Source organism: Musca vetustissima, unplaced genomic scaffold (genome assembly GCF_032173495.1).
Source record: "Musca vetustissima isolate MV318-11 ecotype Yass unplaced genomic scaffold, APGP_CSIRO_Mvet_v1 utg5251, whole genome shotgun sequence".
Taxonomy (NCBI): Eukaryota; Metazoa; Arthropoda; class Insecta; order Diptera; family Muscidae; genus Musca; species Musca vetustissima.
This window is the reverse complement of record NW_026885056.1, coordinates 359,225-379,715: the sequence shown is the minus strand read 5'-3', so window position 1 is coordinate 379,715 and position 20,491 is coordinate 359,225. Positions and strand designations below refer to the sequence as shown.

The following is a 20,491-nucleotide window of genomic DNA, read 5'->3' as shown; positions in this document are numbered from 1 at the left end:
CAATATATTATAAGGAAAATTTTGACAGATGGTCGAGACAAAAACAATGTTTTTGTTTTGATACATTACCTTATTATTTCAACATGTTTTAGAGGAAGTGTTGCGTCTTTGGTGTAAAAACAGGGTTGAATTTGAAATTATTTTGATTTAGAATAGAATATCAAGCAAATCGAAGTAATGAGTGGATTTAATTTTATATGGCAAATCGAGATAAATTAGCTCGACTTATGAATTAAGTCAAGCTATAGTCTGAACCTGACATAGGACTTGAATGAATCGAGGTAAATCAGTTTGATTTAATAATTAAGGGCGCGTTAAGACTACTAAATCCACTCAATTTCAAATGTCAATTCCATAGTGTATACTTCACCTAAATCATGTTCACAAATCCAGTGGATTATATTTGACGTATAAGCTACGGAATTGACATTTGAAATCAAGGGGATTTCTAAACGCATTTTAAATCATTGAACATTATCTCGATAAAAGCATTAGTCTAAACGGGGCTTTAGGCAACTATTTTGATTTCTTATTTATTTAAAAAAGATACACATAAAGCGTTGGCATTTCGGTACAGGATTTTGCATAGGATTTCAAGCAAATTGATATAATGAGTGGATTTAATTTTTGTATCTACTACCGATTTGACATTTGAGATCAAGTGGATTTCGTAAATCTAAACGTACTCTTAATCATTAACATTATCACGTGGCTTTAGGCAACCATTTTGATTTCTAATTTATTTACAATCGCCCATGGCACAATAAATAGGTAGTCCATTTAGCGCAGCTGATGACTTGATTAACTGTCAAAGTGCATAATTTCTACTTGAATTCGATGTACAATGTTGCCAACCATGTGAAATATTATATGGAAAAATTTGACAGATGGTCGAGATAAAAACAAATGTATTAGTTTTGATACCTTACCTTATTATTGCATCATGATGCAATCGACACACATAAAGCGTTGACATTTCGGAAAATTTAAAAAAAAAAGATTCATTGTTTTTGCAAAAACAGTGTTGCATTTAAAACTATTGAAATTATATAATTTTGCAAAGAATTTTAAGCAAATCGAGATAATATGTTTAATTTTCCGATTTTTCTTTCATAAAGTTGAAAAGTTTTATAGATTTCTTTGAACGGAAACAGACAGAAATTTTTATTACAAAATTCATTATTAAAAAAAAATTATGGAATTGCCTATCTTTCCTATCATTGCATACAATCTCATCGGGTTCGGTTTGTATCTTATCTTACACCTAAACAAATAGTTTGCAATAGCTATGGCATTAATCAGTTTATTTTCAACAGTTAATCAATTGAATAACGTTCGCTACTAAACTATAACTTTGTAGTATAAAAACTATACACAATTTAGAAATATATTTAGTAATGAGTGATAATTTAAATACGATTATTATAATCAGTGCAGTGACTGTTCTAGGCTTTCTCTTTTTGGCTCTGGTAACTATATATCGTATACGAAAACAAGGCAATGGTAATTATCTTAACGCTGAAGAGTTACATTTTAACAAGGCCTATAAATAAGATCATTCAGGGAGATCAGCTGAATAACCGATGCGTCTCAAGTTTCGTGTCAAACCCCAACTATTGTGAATTGACTTACATTATGAAAACGTAAACAAAGTTCAAATTTTTCACATTAGACTTTAGAAAAAACAACTGAATTTCGCTAGCTGGGTGACCTTAATAATAGATCTGGCATTTTAATCAAAGAAAAAACAAATCAGTTAATCAAATATTTAAATTAAAACCGTTTAATGTGAAAGAACTTTATATGTGAGAAAAACAATTCTTAAATTTATTAAGGTGTATGTCATTTCAAATTTCTTATGAACTATTTTTTTAAATATTTTTTAATATATCTTTTATTTTCTGATTTGTTTGTATATGTAAACAAATATCAGCTGATCAACATTTATATCATGGCACAATGAATAGGTAGTCCATTTAGAGCAGCTGATGTTTTGATTAACTGTCAAAGTGGTAAATTTTACTTCAATTCGATGTACAATGCTGCCAAATTTTTGAAATATAAAGAAAAATTTGCAAGATAATCGAGACAAAAAAATGTTTTTGTTTTGATACATCATCTTATTATTGCATCATGATTTATATCCACCAAAGGTTCATGTAAACGGGTAGGATTTGCTTCAGAATTTATTTTATCGAAAAACAACTTATTCTTAGAATACTTGTTACCATGATGCAATAATAAGATGATGTATCAAAACAAAAACCTTTGTTTTTGTCTCGACCATCTGTCAAATATTTCACATGGTTGGCAGTATTGCACATCGAATTGAAGTAGAAATTACGCACTTTGACAGTTAATCAAGACATCAGCTGCGCCTAATGGACAACCTATTTATTGTGCCATGCTTGTTACCAAGTGAACATTTTTTTCATTCCCTTTTGTTATGATTGTTGGGATTTTAAACTGTATATCCCAAGCATTTTTCCAACTTATTAGGGGATTTATTTCTTATTAGTCTACGTAATAAATCATTCTAACAATAAAAACAAAATATGTCTAGCTTTTAATTGTTCTTTTGAAAATTATACCTTCGTATCTTATCTTCAAACGGGAATACTAATGCCAAATTATTTTTGCACAATCCACCATTCAATTCAACGACTGGTCATTTTTTGAATATAAACTTTACGATTTTCAAAATCGAAATTATCAATTTTTTGATTAATTTGATGTTGTAAGCTTACTGAGAGTGAGAGTAAAGTAAGTGAAATCCTCTCAATTTCCTCTACACCATGATGCAATAATAAGTTGATGTATCAAAACAAAAACCTTTGTTTTTGTCTCACCCATCTGTCAAATTTTTCCTTACAACATTTCACATGGTTGGCAACAGTGCACATCGAAATCAAATAGAAATTACGCACTTTGACAATTAATCCAGTCATCAGCTGAGCTAAATGGACTACATATTTATTGTACCATGCTCTACACACTTGTACTTGTATATTGTTTATTTCATGTGCTTAATCGAAATAATTTCAAAATGCAACTCTGTTTTTGTACCAAAAAATGCATCACTGTTTCGTACTACAAGTACGAATAGGTGTGTTATTTTTTTTAATTTTTAAGTTATCTTACATAAAAGAAAATGCGATGCGAAATTAAAATTGAAAAAAAAAATCTATAACGTATATTAAATGATTTTAAAACAACACATTTTTCTATGCAATATTAGAATTAAGAAAATGTTATTAGGGGGAATAAAAAATGTGTATGTATATACGTAACCAAATAACAGCTGACTTTCAATTTTATATCATTTTTATACTAATCTAAACAGCTAGGGTTTAGTAACTTGATGAAGAAATTGAGTCGATTTAGAAATAAAACGTCAAATATAATCCACTTGATTTGGGAAAAGTATTAACGTGACGTATACGCAATGGAATTGACATTTGAGATCAAGTGGATTTGGTAGTCTAAACGTAGCCTAGGACCTCGGTTTAGAAATCGAGCCGATTTAGAGGCATTGTATATACTCGCCTTTATGTAATTAGTTTGACTTAAAGCGCCTTTAGACCTATCTTGTAAACTAATAGTACACGTATAAGTATTAAAGTGACGTATACGCAATGGAATTAACATTTGAGATCGTGTGGATTTAGTAGTCTAAACGTAGCCTAGAACCTCGGTTTAAAAATCGAGCCGATTTAGAGGCATAGTATATACTCGTCTATATGTAATTAGTTTGACTTAATGCGCCTTTAGACCTATCTTGTAACCTAATAGTATGCATTATTACTATTTATGTACTAAATCGAACTGCATTTACCTCGTTTTAGTATAAAAATTAAATTCCCTCTTTTAATTACAACATTGTCTTGTAATCCGAAAATTCATCTAAGTAGTAATGGAAACAAAAAAATTACAGTCTAAACGAAATTCAGCTGTCTTTCTCAAACATTTTGATATTATTTACCTTTTTTATAAAGTGAAGTCAATTCACAATAATGGCTTTTGACAACAAACTTAAGAAGCAGCTGATCTTCCTCCACGGCCTTGAAGACACAAACGTTTTCAAGTGTATACTTGAATTTTGCTTTATGACAAGTTGTTACCAAAATTATGAAGTAGAAAATCCCTTCCATGCCACAATGAGTAGGTAGTCCATTTAGAGCAGCTGATGTCTTGATTAACTGTCGAAGTGGTCAATTTTACATGAATTCGATGTGTAATGCTGCCAAATTTTTGAAATATTATAAGGAAAAATTTGACACATAATCGAGACAAAAAAATGTTTTTGTTTTGATACATCAACTTATTATTGCATCATGATCCCTTCTGTTTAGACTAGTCAGCTGTTATTTGTTTACGTACACCAATCAGCTGTTTTTTGTTTACCTATAAATTTCATTGGTTTCATACATGGCACAATGAATAGGTAGTCCATTTAGATCAGCTGATGTCTTGATTAACTGTGAAAGGGGTAAATTTTACTTGAATTCGATGTGCAATGCTGCCAAATTTTTGAAATATTATAAGGAAAAATTTGACAGATAATCGAGAAAAAAAAATGTTTTTGTTTAGATACATCACCTTATTATTGCACCATGGTTTCATAACCTCTGTGGCAAATATTTGTTGAATTTGATGAATTTTTTGGTACAAAAGCAGTGTTGTATTCGAAATTATCTAGATTTAGCATAGGAATTGTTTGATCAATTAAATCGAGAATTAATGTACATTATCAAGACAAAACGAGCCTTTAAAATTCATGACTAATTCTACTACGTCGTATTTTTATATCGCACACGCGTAATGTAGTGGTCAATATTTTATAATCTCCTTCATACATATTTATAAAAATGGCATTAAATATGGATTTCATGCATTTTTTCCTTCTACCTTCTTTTTTGACACTATCGCTTTGCTATTATTGGAAATATGTTATCAAATTGATAGTATAGGTTAGTGTTGAGGCTTTATTTTTATTATTGGCATTTTTTACCTTTAACTCACACACCAACACAGTGAATTTCAGCCATAAACATAATCAGTCTTTTGCAAAAATTCTATTCTGAACGTTGTCGAGAATCGGTAAAAAAAATTGTTTGTGATACATTTTCAATTCTTTTTTTGTTGTTAATTTGTTTTCAAAATGGCAAGAGATGGAGTTGATTCTGCTCATATTGTTATTGTCTTCATGACAATTGGATTGTGTGTGATAATGATTGTGGGTACTTCTTTTATAATATTTTCTCTGAAAGTGAAAAAAATCTAATATCTGTCACTATCAATAGGTGATAATGCTAGTATGGCGTCTATGCTGCATGAAATCACATAGACGATCTACAAATCACGGAGGTATGTTAAAACGAAACTAAAATGGGCGTTTACACTACAAAATCCTATCGATAACACATATAAATTCCTTTTCATAAATCCAGATGATTTAATTTGACGTATATGTTTTGGAATTTGACATTTAAGATCAAGTAGATTTCGTAAATCTTAACCATTTAATTTAAATTTAATTTAAAAAATTATGAATTTGATAGCACTTGTGTAAATCAAAAATATCTTCGATCCGAATGTTGGATTTAGTTTAACAATAAAAAAAATGGGTCGCGTTATAAATTTTTATCGATAGCAAGTGTTTTTGTTATATAAATAATTTGAAGCCTTATCTATAGATTTCTACCTTGATATGGATCGTTTACCGAATGGCAAAATTTTTAAATAAGTAATTTAATTTCAATTGACAAACTAATACTTACGTTCCAATTTTATAGGAAAGTTTTCTTATTTGAAAACAATAGTGAAGGCATTTTACATATTAGGAACACTTCCAAAGGATCGACTGTTTCTACAGTTTGCCGTCAAAATACATTATTGTGAATTAAATTCGCAGTTTGAAAACATCTAAACCAGTGTTTAGAATGTTCGGGCCAACCTTTTCAAAATATTTGTCGCCATGGAAGGTCAACTGTCTCTCAAGTTAACTGTCAAAATACATTATTGTGAATTAGTAGATTCAAAGCATGAAAGTACGTTTAGACCATGGCACAATAAATAGGTAGTCCATTTAGCGCAGCTGATGTCTTGATTAACTGTCAAAGTGCGTAATTTCTACTCGAATTCGTTGTGCAATGTTGCCAAACATGTGAAATATTATATGGAAAAATTTGACAGATGGTCGAGACAAAAACAAAGGTTTCGGTTTTGATACATCACCTTATTATTGCATTTACCTATTCCTAATACCCATTTCAAAAAGTCTAAATCATGGCACAATGAATAGGTAGTCCATTTAGCGCAGCTGATGTCTTGATTAACGGTCAAAGTGGGTAATTTCTACTTGAATTCGATGTGCAGTGTTGCCAACCATTTGAAATATTATAAGGAAAAATTTGACAGATAATCGAGACAAAAACAAAGGTTTTTGTTTTGATACGTCACCTTATTATTGCATTATGGTCTAAATATTTCTAAAATACCAAGAAAACTACTTAAAATAATTGCGAGATAACATTGACAATGCTGCCAAGTACTTTTTCCACATGCAACTGTCAAATAAGAGATAAAGGTACTTGCAACTGCCAAGAAAAAATGTGAGATATTTTGTTGTTCATACCTTAAAAATATATTGTGGTGGACTATTATCAATTTTTCGCATAGTCGCCGGGTGGATTCTGGAAAAAATTGAACAACATTTGTTTTTTTTTACATATTTGCCCTAATTATTGTTCGACCTTTAGAATGACAATAATAATGTAACAATCAGGAATTACAAACCATCCGGCATCACTCTGCACAATATCCCTGAGAAAATTCTACTCTGTACGTCATTCGTTCGTAATAAATATTTGCATTCGCCTCCATCACAATTTACAACAAGTGAAGTGTTGTAATCTTATCTCTCCCATGGTAAATAGAAACAAACGCCAACAAGAAGATACGATATGTATAATTTATTTTGACATATTTGTTTTTTTATCTGCTTTATCAAATAAACAGAATATGAAGAAAATAGATTGCATTAGCAGTAATAAAATTTAAAAACAAAAATTATTCGTGCAGTTATTATTTTAATTTCAAACAATTTCGTAGTCGCTGGCTACTTTAAGTGTGACGGAAGAAAAGCGATATAACTTTTATTTCATTTTTTTTTCGTAAATGGATACATTAACATTGTTCATATTGGGTTATGTGTTATTAATTGCAATTATATTTTTTTTATTGCAAATTATGCTGCCAATAATGCGTGGGTATTCGGTTTTAGTTTAATAATATATGTCAAATTATTTTTTTCTAGAAAGTTAAATATTAATAAATGTCACATTTGACAGTTGCAAGTAAGTTTTTTGGCGAACCACTCGCCATAATTTTGCCATTTATACTTTACATGTAATTTAACAAGTGAAGCGTAAAAAATTGTGTATTTTTTTACATATTCTGCCCGTTACCAATATTTGATACGATTGCAATCTTATCGATCCGTATCTTATCGTCTGCTGAAAAAAGACAATTTTTCGTTATTATATTAATAGACCTTGTTAAACCAATCGCCGCCTATTGAAAATCATTAATTAAGTAGTCATTATTAGTCTAATACAAAAGGGCAGTGAGTGTAAGACCGACAAAAAATTCAGAAATGTGTTCAAAATGGTGTTCTTCTTAATGATAATAATTATTGCAATTATGGTTTTCATTGCATCGATGATACAAAAATTAAAGAAATCTGGAGGTAAATGAAAAATAAATTGAGAAAATAATGTGAAAAAGAAGTTATGTGAATGTTTCCTGGCAAAATATTCCTGAATGCGTGAAATATGTTTTCAATATGTCATATGCAATTTGACAATTTAAATCACATGTTTTGTTTTGTTTATTTGTAAACGCAGTTGCATACCATTATAGCTTCGAATATTGTGAATGTAATCCAATAGGGTGTTGAAATTAAAATATCTCTAGTGTAAACATAGTCTTAAACAGTTATACAAAAGACCAAGATGCAGCAATAAGTTGATATATCAAAACATAAACACCTGTTCTTTATTCGATCGTCTGTCAAATGTTGTCTAGCAATATTTCTCATAGTTGGCAACATTACATGCCAAACTCAAGTATGAACCATGATGCCATAATAAGGTGATGTATCAAAACAAAAACCTTTGCTTTTGTCTCGATTATCTGTCAAATTTTTCCATATAATATTTCAAATGATTGGCAACACTGCATATCGAATTCAAGTAGAAAATGCCCACTTTGACAGTTAATCAAGACATCAGCTGCGCTAAATGGACTACCTATTCATTGTGCCATGGTATGAACTATGTACATTTAATCGGATAGTCAGCTGTTCTAAATGAAGCAACCAAGATCTATTACTAAGGTCACTCAGCAAGCGAAAATCAGCCTAATGCCAAAAAGTCAATTTACAATAATGGATTTTGACAGCAAACTTGAGAGGCAGCTGATATCCAGCAATACTTTGGAATTACAAATAGTGGTGCCAATGTTCATCATAAATGATTCATTGTTTTTATTTCGACCATCCGTCAAAATGTTTCTTATAAAATTTCACATTGTAGGCAACATTGCACATCGACTTCAATTTGATGCTTAATCGAGTTATCAGCTGCACTAAATGGACTACCTATTTATTGTGCCATGAGTAGAAACTATGCAGCAAGATCTATTAATAAGGTCACCCAGTAAGCTGTTTTTTTCTCTGAAGTAGAATGTCAAAAATTTTGACATTGTTTACGTTTTCGGAATGAAAGTCAATTAACAATAATGGATTGTGACAGTAAACCATGGCCTATAAATAATGTCACCAAGGGAGACCAGCTGATTATCGATACCTCTCAAGTTTGCTGTCAAAATGCTTATTTTTTGTGTCCATTATGAAAAAACGTAAACAAAAAGTCGAAATTTAATTAGTTATACTCATGATGCAATAATAAGGTGATGTGTCACAACAAAAACTTTTATTTTTGTCTCGACCATCTGTAAAATTTTTCCTTATGATGCATCACATTATTATTGCATCATGGCTTCTCCAAAAAGTGCCAAAAAAGAGGTGGTTGGCATCGCCATACCTATTCACATATGACCATGATGCAATAATAAGGTTATGTATCAAAACAAAAACACTTCTTTTTGTCTCGATTATCTGTCAAATTTTTCCTTATAATATTTCAAATAGACCATGTTATGTTAATCGGATAATCAGCTGCGCTAAATAGAGTATCTATTTTTGGACTACCTATTCATTGTGCCATGCATATGACTATTGTTTTTGGCAACACTAAATTCTACGAGAAAGTCCAAAGTTTTTGTTTTGGTATTTAAATTGTCAATTTTCATCTGATATACATATGGCAAATAAATCAGATATATTTACGAAGCGCGTGCTTTAAGTGCAAGTCTGCCCGGATTTTTTCAAGATTCCTGTTTTTAATTAAAAAGTGCTGCCACAATGAAATATTCAACTTTATCATTAATTTTATTTTCTCTGTAACACTTGACAAAAACAAAACAAGTCACTCTTATATTTTTAGACATTTCAAGCAAGTACTCCGACTAATACTACTTATGATTAATCTTAAACGATAATTATCTTATCTTGAATAATAAAAACGAATATAATTTTGTTTTCGTTTTCGATTTTTTTATTTTTGCAATTTTTTGTGGGGACTTTTGCAATGTTTGCTTGGAGTTTGTTTCACAGTTGGAAATTTGAAATCGTTTCGCAAGACTCATAAACTATAGAAAATAATTATAAGAACAATGTTAGGTGATGTTGGAGGATTCATTATAATGCTTTCGGCATTTATATTTTTTATGGCATTATTTTTATTTGTCCTTTTGCCATATTGTAATTATCGTTGGGCAATGCGGCAGCAGAATAATAATAATGGTAAATATTTGAAATTGATTAAATAGTGATAATGTTAAAGTGTAATAAATGAAATGTCACAATTATGATTGGGAAATTTGTGATTGATGTGTAAAAATCACAGAAAGAATTGAATTTGTTCTTTGTCGTTGGCTATAGTGTTGCCAAAAACAATAACAATAATGGCGATGCCAACCTAATGCCAAAGTGATATCAACTCCTTAATGCAATAAGGTGCAGTTCGTCCTCGGACGGCTCACAAGAAAGACGTAAAATTTTAAATGTCGATTTTTACAAAATGGCGGTTGTTAAGCGTTCGCTTAACTAACACGTGCGTTTTTAAATACGGATAACCTATAAAACAATAAACAGCTGCGCATGGAATTTTCAATTTTCGCGAAGATGCTTTTCGCAACTATGTGACTCCTTCACAGTAGAAGAGTTCACTGATACACAAGGCTTAGAAAGTCTGAACTTTGTGGTCAAATTATTAAAGAAGATCGAAGTCAACCTGTAAAACACAAACCACCATCTATGGATAAAGTCAATAATAAGACATGGCACTAAACCTTCTATCCCTATAGAAAGTGGGCCAACCAAAATAATACATAAAAAAAAAAAAAAAAAAATAATGCAATAAGGTGATGTATCAAAACAAAAACATTTGTTTTTATCTCGACCAGCTCTCAAAATTGTCCATATAATATTTCACATGGTTGGCAACATTGCACATCGAATCTAATTAGAAACCATGATGCAATAATAAGGTGATGTATCAAAACAATAACAATTTTTTTGTCTCGACCATGGCACAATGAATGGAACAGGTGATGTCTTTGTTAATTATCAAAGTGCGTAATTTCTACTTGAATTCGATGTGCAATGTTGTCAACAATGTGAAATATTATAAGGACAAATTTGACAGATGGTCGACACAAAAAAAAAGAGTTTTGTTTTGATACATCACCTTATTATTGCATCATGGCCTCGACCATCTGTCAAATTTGTCCTTATAATATTGCACATGGTTGGCAACATTGCACATCGAATTCAAATGGACATTACGCACTTTAACAGTTAATCGAGTCATCAGCTGCGCTAAATTGCCTACCTTTTTATTGTGCTATGGTGTTATATCAAAACAAAAACAACCGTTTTTTTTCCAAACCGTTTGTCAAATTTTATGTAGTAATATTTCTCATTGTTGGCAACATTGCACGTCGAATTCAAGTAGCATCTATCCACTTTGACAGTTAATCGGATAGTCAGCTGTGCTAAATGCAGTACCTATTTATTGTGCAATAGTGAACTCAACTACATGTCAAACATTTGTAGGTGTTCCTAAGGCTCTTTTACACTGTGCCAAATTGAGTTACAAACTCCCAGCTGTTTAGAATAGCATTAAAATGATATCAAGTTGGTAGTCAGCTGTTATTTGTCTACGTATACATACATTTCTTACTGGTTTCCAAATTTCTGTGGCAAATTTTCCATTAATATGTTTATACTTACCTTTACCATACATTTTGTTTAAAAACCCCCACCCAAAATATAACTTCTTCCCCACTCTGGTCGATAATATTACCAACATTTTCTTAAATCCCCAACCACTTGTGCCACATTCTTTTTTGCCATATTTACCCCCCTCATTCCAAATATGAAACACTTTTAAAGGAAATCACAACAACAACAAAATCCCTGTACTTATTCTCTTTCTCTCACTTCTCGATCATAAATTATTAATCTTATCAGAAGAATGCCTTTGTTTTCTCTTCAAATTACAAAAAAAATAATAATTAGGTGTCAGTTGATATCTGCCAACGTTTATTGACTTCAGTCAGTATTATTAGCCGTTTGTCGGACAAATTATGTCTTTCTTAAATGTTTATACGATTTGTGGTTTATTGTTACTTGTCGTTTTGCCATGTTTTTGTTATTTTGTCTATTTGTCAATGTTTCGCGCTGCAAGAATAGAAGCTGAGGCGTTATCAAGTAAATGCATAATAATAAGATGTGATATGATACAAAAAGTGGTGCTTTAAATTGTCAGTTCCATTACCTCTCACAGGGGAGGTTAACTCGACAAAAAATACTAGTGTTGTAATAAAAAAAAATTATAAAAATATATCCCTATTGCGCATTATTAAGCTAGGTTTATATGACATTTTAATAGAACGCATTGCCAACCCTATTAAAAATATATCCACTTAGCACAGCTGATGTATTGATTAAATGTCAATGTGGGCAATTTCTACTTGAATTCGATGTGCAGTGTTGCCAACCATGTGAAATATTATATGGAAAAATTTGACAGATGGTCGAGACAAAACAAAGGTTTTTGTTTTGATACATCACCTTATTATTGCATCATGGCAATCAGCTGATGTTTGTTTACACGTACATAAATTAATAATTTTACCACCAATTTCTTTTCAAAATAAAATGTTTAATACGAATTTCAATGGTATAATAATAGAAGATAACAGCAAGTGTTGTTGTACAACAAACGATACAACAACAACATGGAAATTTGTTATTGTAAGTTATACTAGTGTCAACGTCATTTGACACAAAAATGTAAACAAACAAACAAATTAGATTTATTTTGAAAATGAAATATTTTCGAATCCTTAAAATAAAATTTGAAAAACGTGAATGAAAATCTACCAAATTTATATTTCTATCGCTACCACATCTTGCCTATAATTGAGCCATGGCACAATGAATAGGTAGTCCATTTAGAGCAGCTGATGTCTTGATTATCTGTCAAATTATATGAATTCGATGTGCAATGTTGCCAACCATGTGACATATTATATGGAAAAATTTGACAGATGTTCGAGACAAAAACAAAGGATTTTGTTTTGATACATCATCTTATTATTGCATCATGAATTGAGCCATTGCCTATTGTGAAGCTCATATGAAAATGCAGGGAATTGGGAGAAGAAAGATTTGCTTCCTCAAACTTTCCCACAGGCAGATTGATAAATTGAATACGGGAGTACATTTAATAAAGTACAATTTCAAATTGTATGCGTTCCCAAATTCCCTGTTGGGTGATTTTTAATAACATATTTTGTCAAATTCATATTGACACTAGTATTACGTTGCAATCAAATCAGCTGGGATTTGATGTTACCTTTTATGATTGTACCATGACGAATTTCATTTATATGCACTATATGTCAAATAATCTACATGTTTTTATAACAAAATTATGTTTTAAAGTATGTTTACATTTACGAAATCCCCTCGATCTCCTGCATATGTCACATCCATAGTATAGACGTCAAATAAAATTTACAAATAAGATTTCATGGCACAATGAATAGGTAGTCCATTTAGCACAGCTGATGCCTTGATTAACTGTCAAAGTGTGTAATTTCTACTTGAAATCGATGTGCAGTGTTGCCAACCATTTGAAATATTATATGGAAAAACTTGACAGATAATCGAGACAAAAACAAAGGTTTTTATTTTGATACATCACCTTATTATTGCATCATGTACGATTTTTTAAATTTACCAATAAGATTTACATGACGTACGCAATATGGAATTGCTTGTTGAGATCGAGTCGATTTCATAGTATAGATGAGCAGGGGACAGTCGTACTTAACAGTGTTCCGTCGCTCCGTCGATTTTAGAAAATATTCTATCTACATCATTGATTAAATTCGCGGACTTTATCATACAAATTTGGTCTATCGTGATCCGATTGACGGATATTGTTTGGAATTATACCTTAAGGTAGAACAATTATACCGATAATGGCCTCGAATATAAACATAATACTTATAGAAAGTATTCAAAAATTAAGAAAGCATTATGCAAATGCCCTCTTAATTACAAAAGTCTTCAATCTATAGTAGAATTATATAGGACATGCTAAAGACATACTAAAAGCACTTTACTATACCAATTATCTACACATTATTTATACAAAATTAAATGCAATTACTTATTATTATTTTTCCCCATTTCAGATCGTCAGGCCAACGTCTTTACCATACACGATGAGAACAGTCGAGAGAGCCGCTACAATGACATTTTCTTCATTGAACCGAACAGCGTGGAGGCAGCACGTATACGAGCCCAATTGGAAAAGGATGATAAGGATTTGCCCACATACGAAGAAGTTATGCGAATGACTAGCATGAATCCGACAACGACCAGTGCGGCAGCTGGAGTCACAGGCATGACAGCCTCAAATGCCAGTGTTAATACAACCGAAACAATATTATCAGTACCGCCATATAGTGAAGTTGATCCAATTGCGGCAGCAGCAGCACCAAGTTCAAGGTCAGGAAATGCCAATGCCAGTAACTCAACAGCGACAGCCGTAGCGAGATCTTCAACATCACCACCACCCATGCCAGCAGCAATGGTCTCAAATTCCGTCGATATTACACAACAATCTGCATCGATTGTATGATATCGACACGGATCAAAGGGTGGGGCGGGATCATTATGCCTACATACATAGCTAGTGTGTTAGCCTGCAGGGCGGGATAACAATTTTGGAGTTCTTTTCTTAGTTATTAATTTAAAAGAAGTGAAACAAACAACGATATTTTGTATTTAAAAAACAAATTCATTATTATAAGAAAAATATACAAAAACACTTCATTCAATTGGTTGGAACGAGAGGGGCCGAAATTCCCCTCATGGAAATACTTGTACATATTTAATGATTTACATAATTAACCTGCCAAGTGAAGTAGTGTTTTTGTTTATTATTGTAAATATTATTAGATATTGCTATTAATAAATATATATACATACCTGTGTAATATCATATGTATATCATTTTTTGTTATATACATTATGAATATTTCGTTAAAAGAAAAATACATTAAATTTTATTAAAATAAAAATTTTTAGGTTAGATTTTATAAAATTAATTGTGGATTGTTTTATTTTCAATACTTTTAAAAAGCTAACTATTAAAAATTGAACAATATAAAAACAGCGTTGACTTTTTCAACCTCCATTTTTTATTTTTTCTTGCCCCAGGCGTAGATTTTTTTCAGATCCATACATAAGCGTAGATTTCTTTTAATATAAATATCTTTCAAGCTCCATATATAGACGTGCAGTTAAAAATAATATTCATGCTCCACATATAGGAGTGGTATTAAGATCATTTTTTTAATATTTATTAAAACTATTTTTTGAGCTCCGCATATATTTTTTTATGTCCCAAATGTAGGCGTAGATTTTTTAAAATATTTGTTTAGCCTCAGGAGTAGTTTTTTTTAAAAATATGTTTCAAGCTGCAAATTCAGGAGTAGATTTTTTAAAGTTTTTTTATATTTGTTAACCCTAGATAGGCGTGCATTTTTTAAAAATATTTTTTTAATCCATAGATAGTCGTTCATTTTTTTAAATATAGGCGTGGATTTTTTAAAAATATTTTTTCAAGGCTTGGATTTTTAAAAATATTTTTTCAAGGCTTGGATTTTTTACAAATATTTTTTCAAGGCGTGAATTTTGTAAAAATATTTTTTTCAAGCCTTGGATTTTTAAAAATATTTTTTCAAGGATTGGATTTTTTAAAAATATTTTTTCAAGGCTTTGATTTTTTAAAAATATTTTTTCAAGGCTTGGATTTTTTATAAATATTTTATCAAGGCTTGGAGTTTTTATAAATATTTTTTCAAGGCTTGGATTTTTTAAAAATATTTTTTCAAAGCTTGGATTTTTTAAAAATATTTTTTCAAGGCTTGGATTTTTTAAAAATATTTTTTCAAGGCTTGGATTTTTTAAAAATATTTTTTCAAGGCTTGGATTTTTTAAAAATATTTTTCAAGGCCTAGATTTATTAAAAATATTTTTTCTAGTTACTGGCGTAGATATTTTAGAAATATTTTTTTCTATCCCCAGGCGTAGATTTTTTAAAAGTATAATCTTCATTCAGCTCATCTATAAAGAAGACATCGTTCTTCAACTCGTCTATGAAAGACTCCCTTCAGCTCGTCTATAAAGAAGACTCCCTTCAGCTCGTCTATAAAGAAGACTCCCTTCAGCTCGTCTATAAAGAAGACTCCCTTCAGCTCGTCTATAAAGAAGACTCCCTTCAGCTCGTCTATAAAGAAGACTCCCTTCAGCTCGTCTATAAAGAAGACTCCCTTCAGCTCGTCTATAAAGAAGACTCCCTTCAGCTCGTCTATAAAGAAGACTCCCTTCAGCTCGTCTATAAAGAAGACTCCCTTCAGCTCGTCTATAAAGAAGACTCCCTTCAGCTCGTCTATAAAGAAGACTCCCTTCAGCTCGTCTATAAAGAAGACTCCCTTCAGCTCGTCTATAAAGAAGACTCCCTTCAGCTCGTCTATAAAGAAGACTCCCTTCAGCTCGTCTATAAAGAAGACTCCCTTCAGCTCGTCTATAAAAGAGACTCCCTTCAGCTCGTCTATAAAGAAGACTCCCTTCAGCTCGTCTATAAAGAAGACTCCCTTCAGCTCGTCTATAAAGAAGACTCCCTTCAGCTCGTCTATAAAGAAGACTCCCTTCAGCTCGTCTAAAAAGAAGACTCCCTTCAGCTCGTCTATAAAGAAGACTCCCTTCAGCTCGTCTATGAACGACTCCCTTTAGCTCGTCTATAAAGAAGACTCCCTTCAGCTCGTCTATAAAGAAGACTCCCTTCAGCTCGTCTATAAAGAAGACTCCCTTCAGCTCGTCTATAAAGAAAACTCCCTTCAGCTCGTCTATAAAGAAGACTCCCTTCAGCTCGTCTATAAAGAAGACTCCCTTCAGCTCGTCTATAAAGAAGACTCCCTTCAGCTCGTCTATAAAGAAGACTCCATTCAGCTCGTCTATAAAGAAGACTCCCTTCAGCTCGTCTATGAAAGACTCCCTTCAGCTCGTCTATGAAAGACTCCCTTCAGCTCGTCTATAAAGCTATAAAGACTCCATTCGGAGCTCGTCTATAAAGACTCCCTTCGGAGCTCGTCTATAAAGACTCCCTTCGGAGCTCGTCTATAAAGATTCCCTTCGGAGCTCGTCTATAAAGACTCCCTTCGGAGCTCGTCTATAAAGACTCCCTTCGGAGCTCGTCTATAAAGACTCCCTTCGGAGCTCGTCTATAAAGACTCCTTTCGGAGCTCGTCTATAAAAACTCCCTTCGGAGCTCGTATATAAAGACTCCCTTCGGAGCTCGTCTATAAAGACCCCCTTCGGAGCTCGTCTATAAAGACTCCCTTCGGAGCTCGTCTATAAAGACTCCCTTCGGAGCTCGTCTATAAAGACTCCCTTCGGAGCTCGTCTATAAAGACTCCCTTCGGAGCTCGTCTATAAAGACTCCCTTCGGAGCTCGTCTATAAAGACTCCCTTCGGAGCTCGTCTATAAAGAATCCCTTCGGAGCTCGTCTATAAAAACTCCCTTCAGCTCGTCTATAAAGACTCTCTTCAGCTCGTCTTTAAAGACTCCCTTCAGCTCGTCTATAAGGACTCCCTTCAGCTCGTCTATAAAGACTTCCATACTGGTCTTCCCATGAAAGAACTCTTATGGAAATTTTCCTCTCATAGAAATCCTAAGTCTTCTTATAGAATACCTATTAGTCTACCTAATGTTAGAAGACCGAACGTTCCGATCATAGAAGTGCTATTGATTTTCTAATAAAAGTTCTAATGGTCTTCTGGACTTCTTTTAGAAGACCTATTGCTATTCTCAAAGGAAACGTATTTGGATTTCTAATTAGTTTTCTTATGAATTTCTTGATCTATTTTTGTAGACCTCTAGGTATTCTCTATAGAATGTAAATTATTTAAATTGGATAAAAAAATAATTTGGTACCGTGATGTTAATATTTAAAATTAACAATGCCTAAAAATATGCTATACATTTTAACCATTATTTATTAGAAAAGTAAACATAACATAAAAAAATTATTTAATATCAATCCAATAAAAATCACATATTTTATTTTTAAATGTTTTTTTTCTTCACATTTTAAAATGTTTTTTTTTTTTCATTTCCTATATGCATTAGATCACATATGCAGATGGAAAAAGCTCATTAGTCAAGACACCAACCAATGTGCGCTTTAACCTAAAAGTTATTACATCTACCACACAGGATTACAAACCACACAGAAAATTTTAGGGTTTCTTTTTTTGTTGTTGTTTTTATTAAAATGTTCTTTTTATGTATATTTTTTGTTTGTTTTGTTTTTTTCTTCGTTCCATTACTTTGTTGATTTCCTTTTTTATTAAGTGTATTCATTTTTTCTTTAAATACAATTTGTTTTTGTTGTTGTATCGTTATTATATATATTTTTTGAAAATAGAATTTTGTTGTTAAACAATTTATAGTACAATTATAAAATAATAATGATACAATAATGGTTGTTGTTGTAGTTGTGGGGGTGTGTGTGTGTGCTTGTTGGTAAGGGTACTCAATGACTGAACGACTGTTGGTATGAGCCAGAGCACAAAAAACACAGTGGGGAATAGGTAGGTAGGCTAATGAGTGGTGGATGAGTAATATCTAGAGATATTGCAAGGAAAGCGTTTCGTGACAACTGAAGAAGTACAATAATGAGCAGGGGCTGGTGGTCCGACATTAAGTGTCAAATGATGATTCTATTTAGTTTATATATTTTTTTGGATAGATTGTGTTGAGACTTCGCTTCTTCTATATGTGTTTGTTGTTGTTCTCTTTGTTACAACTGTTACTATTATTATTATCGATTTGGTGGAATAAAAAGTGGCAGCAAAAGGATCCGGGGGGGTTAAATAAATACAAAAGGAACAGAGCGGGGGCGACAAAGCTTGCTTACATTTTCATGACATTACAATTGTTGTTATTATTGTTATTGTTGCTGTTATTACATTTCTGCTTAGGTGCAATTAGTTATGAAGTCTTTTTTTCAGTTTTGTTTTTCATTTTCTTCATTCATTTGTCACTTTGCTGCTGCGTGCATATTCTTTTTTTTTTGTTCTAGCTGTCATCTAACGCTTACTAATCGGCTGGCCTTTTTTCACTATTCTTGCGGGTAAAATCTTCAGCATTCTTCATGAACTTCTTTCGATCCCTCAGAAACTCCTCCGCCAAATCGGAACGCAATGGATGTTCCGGTTCCGGATCGTTTATCAGAGCTATCAGCGCCTGTATAACTTGATCTGTTCGTGTGGCAGGTTTCCAATTTTCCGTGCTAATTATGGGCAAACACACCTGACCCTTTTCATCGATGTTCGGGTGGTAGATTTTTGTTTTGAAATTAATCTTTGGTGGCTTAAAGGGGTACTCGGCCGGAAAATTGATCTCAATGCGAAAAGCTCCCTTGTTGTAGGGTGCATTTTCGGGTACAATCAAGCCGGTCCATCGCAAGAGGTTGTCATCATCGGTGGCAATTTCACGAAAGGATTTCAATTGACATTGTTGTAGATCTGTTAATTCCTTGCGTAAACGACGTGGCGCTGTCATCGTGTTGGCCGTTTTCTTTTTTTTCTACAATAGGACGAAAATAATTTTGGCAATGATGTGTTCCGATGATTTTCCGATTTAACCAACTGGAAATGTATAAAAATATTCGAGAATAACTAGTTCAATGTAACGATTCTGTGAAATGAGCCATAGGAACGATTACTCGTGGTACGCTATTCACTGTAAAATGATAACTGATAGTGATTTACACTGTAAAATGATTACCGTTAACGAATAAACCGAGAAAAAAAAATGATTACCGTCGTTCTTTACACCATAAAATGATTTCAAATTAAAGTTATATATATTTTTATGTATATTTAAATAAATATTTATTAAATTTTCGATTCATGAAATTACTTAAGTGTGTAATGGCACAAACAGAAAAACACAATTAAATTAAAATGTCGGGTCAAGTTCGATTAGAAAAATTCGTCGCAATTTGTAAATATATTTGTAAAAATAAGTACAATTTGTAAAAATAAGCACAAGATCGGTATAGTTATTGTGGTGGGCCCGCTTTCAATAACCTTATATTCGCGATTAAGGCGCGGTTAGACTGTGCAAATCGTCTCGATTTGGTAATCAATGTATCAAATCCTGACGAATCCATACAAATTTCAGTGGTATCATAATTTCTGAGGCAATTTTAAATTAATATTTTCATAAAGTTGTTACGTTCCCCATTAGATCAAAATTTTCATAAAGTTTTTATGTTCCCCATAAGGTCAAAAATGATAAAAAAATTATTGTTAATGTCTATTTCGTGGTTTCAAAAGTATGGAACTGAAATTCAACTCTATCAAACTAATTTTCAAATATTTTAACTTTGTAAAATTCCAAACTATTTTTTGTAAAATTCCAAACGAAGGAATTCGAGTGAATTACGACCAAACCTTTATTTATGTTTATATTCTGATTCAAAACATCTGATTCTGATTATTATCTGATTCAAAACAAAAATAAATGACACATTTTTCAAAACCAAGGAATTTGGTCGCAAGTCACTCGAATTCGTTCGCTTGGAATTTTACAAAAATAGGCTGTAAGGGTCTGTTTCAAATACTTTATGGGCTGGGCATTACCGTTTCGCTCTTTCTGCTGAATATACCGCTGATGTAAGTTAAAGTCGAAGAACCGAATGTTCCGATTGC

General features: G+C 32.0%; 2 protein-coding genes across 2 annotated transcripts in view; one reads left to right on the top strand and one right to left on the bottom strand.

Annotated features, from left to right (window-relative positions):
* Positions 1-14,345, top strand: part of LOC133332161 (uncharacterized) — a 52,247-nt gene extending 37,902 nt beyond the window's left edge. Inside the window, exon 3 of the mRNA XM_061540540.1 lies at positions 13,897-14,345. Within this exon, the coding sequence (XP_061396524.1) occupies positions 13,897-14,345 (449 nt within the window). The remainder of the gene's footprint in view (positions 1-13,896) is intronic.
* Positions 14,346-18,835: 4,490 nt separating this feature from the next.
* On the bottom strand, positions 18,836-19,337 carry LOC133332143 (ubiquitin-conjugating enzyme E2-18 kDa). The gene has a single exon (XM_061540521.1). The coding sequence runs from the start codon at positions 19,335-19,337 to the stop codon at positions 18,873-18,875; it is 465 nt and encodes a 154-aa protein (XP_061396505.1). The 3' UTR covers positions 18,836-18,872.
* Positions 19,338-20,491: the final 1,154 nt, after the last annotated feature.

Bases quoted from the DNA above. Each gene is read 5' to 3' on its own strand.
- LOC133332143 (XM_061540521.1), bottom strand. From the start codon at position 19,337: ATGACAGCGCCACGTCGTTTACGCAAGGAATTAACAGATCTACAACAA.